Genomic DNA, 8,832 nt, shown 5'->3' on the forward strand with positions numbered 1-8,832 from the left:
CTATGACTTCCGCTTGTCTGAAGCGTGGCGTACTGCGTTTGTGTCTGACCTATTCTCGCTGATTGGTTCGACACATTTCTGGTCAGTAGCTAATACATCGGCTTCCGGACCCGTCTTTGTAAACCACAGGTCAATGTCTGCAAGTGTTTGTGGCAATTCCCGATGACGTGTTTCCGGAACAAAGAGCAGGTATATTGAGACAAGCAGGCTGAGACTTCCGAACACTGCACCGGGCGCCCAGGCGGCCTTTCGGAACTGAGAAAAGATAAGACATTTCTTGAGATATATAAACAAAAATATCCTTTTGATCCCTACGCTATTACAATGACAATTTATACATGTACATCTATTCTGTGTAAATGCTCACCTCGTTCTCTGGTCAAGTCATTTTGGTGAGTTTCGTAACGCCAGAAATCGCTTACTATGATGAAATTTAGTTTTAGATAAAACTCTACCTGGGTGGCTCAATGTTTGTCATTCTCTTCAGAAAAAATAGCGGGTACATAGACATACATTCTACAGTCGTGATTCCCCACACATACATACCACATATGACGAGAAGGGAGCCATGATGGATCCTATCCTGGCACATCCCGATGATATCCCCAGTCCCGCGGCCCTGAAAAAATACATCAGACTTCAGACTTAATACCTACTGTATGTTTGGTGACTTGTATACACTACACGTACTGAGGTAAATGCCGCTCTGTCGTCCTACTGGATGATATTCTAGAGTTATATGAAGCCTCATCGGGTTACAAACCTCACAAGGAGGAACCTGTACTATACTAGACAGAAAACTGGATAGTTCAAATTCTATAACAACTCACCTGAAGTTAGTTGGTAGCAGTTCCGGTGTGTAAAGGTAGATCATGATGAAGGAGGCTGAAATAACGAACTTTCCCACCACGGACACCATCTTCATGAGAATATCGTTAGTTCGGCCTTCTGTACACGTACATGTAAGCAGAAGTATTTGAATGGTTTTGGTTTGCTTTGAGAAGTATTATGAACATGACACAGCTACATATATTAAAAACTCGCTCAGTTTATGGTTTCCTACGTAACATACTGACAAACTTTGATTTTAGTGTTTTAATGGCGTAGCTTTCGTTACCACCTGTAAATAATCGTGAAAGGAAAATACACACAACTGAGACTGGCTTCTTGATGTACATGTATATTTTATAGTTTAATTGAGACATCAGTACTGATTTATTCGAATTGGGTTTTATTGTATTTTGTGATTTTTAATTATATTTTAGATTGATGCGTAAGTACCTGTGGTCAGACTGAAGGTGAGCGCTAAAAAAAGAGCCACAGCGCATGTCGCGTGTAGCGCAATACACCCTCGCCTTCGACCAAACCTGCAAGGAGAAGTGACATGTAAATAAGTGCGACAGTTTTGCTATAGTTGATGTAAAAATCATGCCTCAGAAGTGGTTGAGGTCCGCGGCATTGTACAAACAGACATGGTACAATAGACATGTAACAACAGACATGGCATAACAGATATGGCACCACGGACATGGCACAACAGATGTGGCGCAACAGACATGGTAGAACAGAGAAAAACAGACATGACACAATAGGCATGGCATAACAGGCAGCATACCATGATATACAGCAACAGACATGGTACAACAGACATGGTATAAAAGATATAGTACAACGGGCATAGCATAACGGACATGGCAGAACAGACATGATATATCAAACATTGCAAAACAGATATGACACAACAGACACAGTACACCACACATGGTACAACACACATGGCACAACAAATATGCCACAACAGATATGTCACAACAGACACGGTACAACACACATGGTACAACGGACATGGCACAACAGATATGCCACAGCAGATAAGGTATAGCAAAGCATGGTATAGCAGATATAGCAAAACGGACATAACGTAACGGGTATGGCACAACAGAGATTACACACGGCACGACAAGTACAACGGACATCATACAAAAGATACGGCATGTATACCATGGCACAACAGACATGGCACAACAGACATGGCGCAACAGACATGGTGCAACTAACACGGCACACCAGACGTGATACAAAAGCCATGGTCTAACAGACATGGCACAAAAGCCATGACACAACAGACACGACACAACAGAGATGGCACAAAATCCATGACCACACAGACATGATACAACAGGTATAGTCCAACAGACGTAGCATAACAGACGTAGCATAACATAGCATAAACATGGCACAACAAACATGGCACAACAAACATAACACAACAGACATGGCAGAAAAGGCAAGACACAACAGACACGACACAAAAGACATGGCACAAAAGCCATGACACAATAGAGACACGACAGTGAGCGTCCGTGGCTCAGCTGGTTAGCACGCTAGCGCAGCGTAATGACCCAGGAGGTTCTCACCAATGCGGTCCCTGTGAGTTCAAGTCCAGCTCACGTTGGCTTCCTCTCCGGCCGTACGTGGGACAGACATGGCACAAGAGACATGGCACAAAAGACATGGTACGATACACATAGCGCAACAAACATGGCACAATATGTATGGTACAACAAGCATGGCACAACAGCAAGGTACAACAGACATGCCACAACAGACATGGTACAACTGACATGCCACAACAGACATGTGGCACAACAAACGAGGTTATGATATTTCTGATGTAGACCCAATGAGTGGTAAATGACTGGGTTCCAGCGCAATAAAGACATGGTACAACAGTTATGCTTCAACAGACAACATAGCGGGCATGGCATAATAGACATAGCACAACAGACATGGGTGAACACACATTCCCCAACAAGCAAGGCACAACAGGCATGGCGCAACAGACATAGCACAACGGACATGGTACCACAGACGTGGTATAACAGACATAGCACAATAGATATGGTGAAGCAGACATGGTTCAACAGATATGCCACAACAGACATACCACAACAAACGTGGTAGACACACATGGCACAATAGACATAGCATAACAGATATGGTACAATAGACATGCCACAACAGACATGATATAACAGACATGGCACAATAGACGTGGCCACGGCATTATCTAATGTAGGCCCAAGGAGTGGTAAATGACTAGATTCTAGTGCCATAAAGGCAAAGAAAGGCATGACGTATATGTCATATGAAAGACCGCTAACACTGTCCAAGAAAGTTCAATTTAATCTCCAGAAATTTCTTTAACCTACTAAAATGCATTCGAAACTTTGGATTCTACGGTGGCCTTTGTCAGCCATATTGGGACCAGTGACGTCACATCAGGTTTTTGCCACTCCAGTCACACAGAATGGAGTCTGAACTATTTCAAATAAAAAACATGAATGTGACGCCACTGAGTCTCAACCGAACATCGCAGAATGTTCCAAAAACATTTTAAATTCTAAAAAAAACATCGAACAATTTTCATAGACAGTACATGGGAAGGTCTCTCAGCATCCCGCGGATGGTCGTGGGTTCTGCCCGGTTTCCACCCGTCATAATGATGGCCGCCGTCGTATAAGTGAAATATTCTTGAGTACGGCGTAAAACACCAATCAAATAAATAACTAACTAAAATAAAATAGTCTTCAATAGTATACATTTTTCAATTCCTTTGATTGCCTTTAAGGTGACATGTTTTCCGGCCAAACTTACACGTACAAAGTTTAGCATACGTGTGGACCCAGAACTATAATTATTACCACCCACTGTTCACTATAAGAGAACTGCAGTACCATCTGCTGCAGACATAGGTGCCACCCATGGCGGGAATCTCCACGGCAGCGCTGAGCAGGACGTTCAGCAAGCGGTCTCCGGACATGGCAGTGGTCATCATGAAGAGGCCCAGGTAAATCAGGCTGTTGGTAAACCTGTACACACATGACATAATTCAGGCCGTCAAGTAAACTTGTACACAAATAATATAAATCAGGCTGCCCATAATCCTGTACACACACCATATAAATCAGGCTGTTGGTAAACCTGTACACACATGACATAATTCAGGTCGTCAATTAAACTTGTACACAAATAATATAAATCAGGCTGCCCGTGATCCTGTACACACATGATATAAATCAGGCTGTTGGTCAGCTCCTACACACATCACGTGAATCAGGCTGTCCGTGATTCTGTACACACATTATATAAATCAGGCTGTGGGCGAACATGTACACACATGATAAAAACCAGCCTGTCGGTCAACCTGTACACACATCATGTAAATCAGGCTGTGGGTTAAACTGTACACGCATCATGTAAACCAGGCTATCGGTTAAACTGTACACACATCATGTAAACCAGGCTGTCGGTTAAACAGTACACACATCATAAAAATCAGGCTGTTGGCCAGCGAGTACACACATAACATAAACCAGACTTTCGGTCAACATTGTATAAATCGAGTCGGTCATCCTGTACACACGTCATATAAACCAGGCTGTCCGTTATCCTGTAAACACATCATATATTTCATACTGTCATCATATAGATCAGACTGTCAATGAACCTCTACTCACATCATATAAATCAGGCGGTCCGTTAACCTGTTCACACACCACATACATCAGACTGTCGGTCAAACTGTGCACACGTCAATTAAATCATCTTGGTCAAAATCTATACACACACCATATAAATTAAACTGTGAGTTTTGCATGTACACACCTCATGTCAGAAATGGACGTTAAATAGCTGTGGTTAGATTTGCCCAAGTATAACGTTCACAGAACAGGGATATAACTCGTGAACTCTTAGTAAATCTATAAATCTATAGTGAGTGGGAAAGTCTGCAGCAACATGCGGACGGTCGTGGATTTCCTCCGGGCTCTGCCCGGTTGTTTCCCACCATAATGCTGGCCACCGTCGTATAAGTAAAACATTCTTGAGTACGGCTCAAAACACAAGTCAAATAAATAAATAAATAAAAATCTATACATATAGTAATGTCTGCAATATTTGTTATACGGGAACAAAGAATCAACGCAAAAATGATGAATGAATTATCGAGAATATTATGACGTGTCCGACTGTTCTATGAATAAGACACTGAAAATATGGACATAGTATTGGAAGACTGAAGTGTCTTTTATATCATTTGACGATGTGCATGTATAGGCTATTTAAGCTGCAAGACAGGGTCCAGATTAATAGGTTGTCTGACAGACTCTGCATGGAGAAACCGAATCTCGCCTGGTATACGCCTTGGCGACAGGTCAGTCTGTGATGAGCTACAGCGAAACCCGGATGCTTGGTTTTGCTGAGTGATTCAGTGATCATGCTACCAGTAACCTGGAAGCGCCATTATGGTTTACCAGTGGTATAGGAATGGCTCATACCATATTGCCCACAGCTTTGGCGAGGGTTTTGGCGTGATATCTGTCAGAGAAGCTCATCATGCATCAAAGAGAACAGCATGAGTGCAAAACGTTTTAAGTATAAAGTGAGAATGCTTACCACACAAAACACATTCCTATGAGAAGAAATCTGGACTTCTTGTGTTTCAGAATGCCGAAGACGTTGTATTTCACAACGACGTCCGTATCCTGGGCCTGAGAATGTTTCTCCGTGGGGATCTCTCCTTCGGGAAGCACTGGGAGTTGTTGGTCGAACATGAACACAGAGTCTTCACCAGCAACTACCGGTTTTGGCTTATATCTGTTCATTTTAGCAATTTTTTCCTGGATTTTCTGAGCTTTTTTGTACTTTCCATTCGCTATTAACCATCGTATGGATTCATCTATAAGGCTGAAAGTAATTACAAAATGTTATCAAACCGGTGCTCCGTGAGTGTTAAGTTGCTCCATTTATTTATTGACGCCATAGTTATTTAATGATATCAATAAATCCATACTAATATTCATTTATTTATTAATGTATTTTTTATTCATTTATTTATTTGATTGGTGTTTTACGCCGTACTCAAGAATATTTCACTTATACGACAGCGGTCATCATTATTGTGGGAGGAAACCGGGAAGAGCCCAGGGGAATGCATACCACCAATTCATTCGTGCATATATGATCACTTTAGACGGATGTGTATTATTGATTGCTTTACTTCACGAGCGTTTGATATTTTGAAACATTTTAAAGAATTCGATATATTTTAGGAAACAATGGGCCAGGTGCTTGAAAACGCGTCTAACTGAAGCCCTACTTGCTAACTTATCACCAATTTTAAACGCTATTCCATGCATTTATCCCACTGCTGTATAACAGATATTTGTGAGGTTTAGCAAGGACATAACAGACAAAAGTACAAAATAAGACGCAAACCAATGACATACAAGAAGTAGGCTATGATGACAACAAATGGCGGTAACATCATCAGCTGCACATGGCGCCAGTTCAGCCCATCAAAAGCGTAACCCAGACCGGCTAATACAGTGATTCCCACCCCCCACAGCAATCCGTCCAGAATGATCACGTTACCCCTCATTCGTGCAGGAAATATCTCCATCATCAGCACAATTTTTACATCATAGTGACCCTGTAAAACAATAAACCATTTTTGATGAATAAAAACATGCTTGTATCTGGTTTTGCATCACTGAATAACTCGACAGTTCAACATAACAAAGACATTACAGACTATTACAAATACATTGCTATTTGCACTTCTCCAGCCTGATTTGCTATATTTTTATCTCTTTTATTTAGTTCACGTTTAATCAAAGCTATTTCCCCGTTAAATTTATACATGGTGGAAATGTAATAGTTTGTGGGTAAAAATCCGCATTGGTACGATAAAGGCCTTCTGACGTAAAGCTGCAGTAAAATGGCAAAATGGTTCCCAACAGCTCCAGTTTATCCATCTATAACAATGGCTTGTGTTTTACATACTCACCGAGTATTAATACTTTGTCACTGTACAAAAAGGCTTGTGATAGAAATGTCCAATACATATTTGTAACTCACCAAGCAGAAAAAGCCGTGTAGAAAGCGCAATGCAAGAAACCATATATACGTTGGTATAAACGTCACAGCTGCAAAAGACACACATTGCAGAGTTCCTGTTATGATCAACATTGGCTTCCGACCAAGTCTATCGGCGATGTGTGAAATGACAATCGCTCCAAATGCCATCCCGATAAGATAAAGAGTTTGCGTCAGCTCGCCCATATAACCTCTGTCACAGACAAGATCCCACTGAAAACAAAATTGAAATTATGTATAAACAATGGCTGAATGCGCCTAATAATTTATTAGGCACTTATCTATTTATTTAATAGATATAACATGTCTAGTGTATAGGAGGAGGCTGTACATTTCGATCAGTAAAAACCCATTCTAATACACTGACCAATTTTGTAATGCCGTTTTTTTATCCTTTGCTCCTGTTTTATAAACGGAAAGCACTGACTAGATAATATGTGGTTGGTTTTGATACATAGAAATACATAGAAATCTTAACATGTGAACCCACAAGCTCATCACGTAGAGACGGCATCAGTGATTTGGGTCAAAAGTGTGAAAGTATGTTCTGTAAGTTAACAGATGTCAATTAAAAACACCCTCGCGTCTTCCCCTACACCAATTCAAGGACAGGGCAGTGTTATCAAAAATGTTATTGTTTTAGTACAATATCAATTTACTTGATGCAGGGATATTAATTTAATTTTCTTGGCAGAAGATTGTTTTAGTTAGTATAATGTAAATAAACAATATTTCAACGATAGACAGTATATGTAATCAGGCTGATAAGGTTTGCATGTACATTTCACCATCCGTTTTCTTAAATTAAGAAACGTTGAGAGATTTTGTACCTCCGAAACAAACGACACGTTCTTCCCGCCTTGGTATTCATATCCAAACGGACACGAGGAGCTGTGGTTGGCAATGCTGTCCGTCAACTCGCATTGATCATTAAAAACGCCATCCTCAAAGGTCTTATTCCTATACATTTCTGGTATAAAACATCGAAATTTCGGCTGGAAACCTGCAATTGCAATTGTCATACGAAAGAGTTCAGATGATGTTCGGATTGCTACAAGGTATTTCTATAATAGAGATGGTACATGCGCGCCAGTGCTGAACGTCATAATTAAACATGAATTTATAGTGTCATACTACAAGTAAGATGACACGATGCTATACTGTGATGTGCTTGTAGGATTACACCATGAGATGACACGATGCTATATTGTGATGTACTTGTTGGGTTACATCATGAGGTGACACGATGCTATACTGTGATGTACTTGTAGGGTTACATCATGAGGTGATACGATGCTATACTGTGATGTACTTGTAGGAATAAGCATGCGGTGACACGATGCTATACTGTGATGTACCTGTAGGATTAACCATGAGATGACACGAGGCTCTACTATGATGTACCTGTAGGATTACACCAAGAGAAGACACGATGCTATACTGTGATGTATTCGTAAGATTACACCATGAGAGAACACGATACTATATTGTGATGTACTTGTAGGGTTACACCAAGAGAAGACACGATGCTATACTGTGATGTATTCGTAAGATTACACCATGAGATGACACAATACTATATTGTGATGTACTTGTTGGGTTACACCATGAGATGACACGATGCTATACTGTGATGTACTTTTAGGATTACACTATAATATGACACGATGTTATACTGTGAAGCCTTTGTAGGATTACACTATGTGTTGACACGGTACTATACTGTGGTGTACTTGTAAGATTACACCATGAGAAGATACGATGCTGTTCTGTGATGTATGTTTAGGATTACGCCATTAGAAGACACGACGGTCGCTGTGAGTTCAAATCCAGCTCATGCTGGTTTCCTCTCCAGCCGTAAATGAGAAGGTTTGTCAGCTACGTGCGGATGGT

General features: G+C 40.9%; 1 protein-coding gene across 1 annotated transcript; it reads right to left on the reverse strand.

Moving 5' to 3' along the window:
* Positions 1–7,907, reverse strand: LOC135473366 (organic anion transporter 3-like). The gene is made up of 6 exons (XM_064753216.1): positions 7,770–7,907; positions 6,291–6,493; positions 5,458–5,748; positions 3,738–3,872; positions 547–619; positions 1–255 (listed from the first exon to the last, which is right to left on the reverse strand). The coding sequence occupies exons 1-6, from the start codon at positions 7,905–7,907 to the stop codon at positions 1–3; spliced, it is 1,095 nt and encodes a 364-aa protein (XP_064609286.1).
* Between the last annotated feature and the right edge of the window lie 925 nt (positions 7,908–8,832).

This window comes from Liolophura sinensis, chromosome 8 (genome assembly GCF_032854445.1).
Source record: "Liolophura sinensis isolate JHLJ2023 chromosome 8, CUHK_Ljap_v2, whole genome shotgun sequence".
Lineage (NCBI taxonomy): Eukaryota > Metazoa > Mollusca > Polyplacophora > Chitonida > Chitonidae > Liolophura > Liolophura sinensis.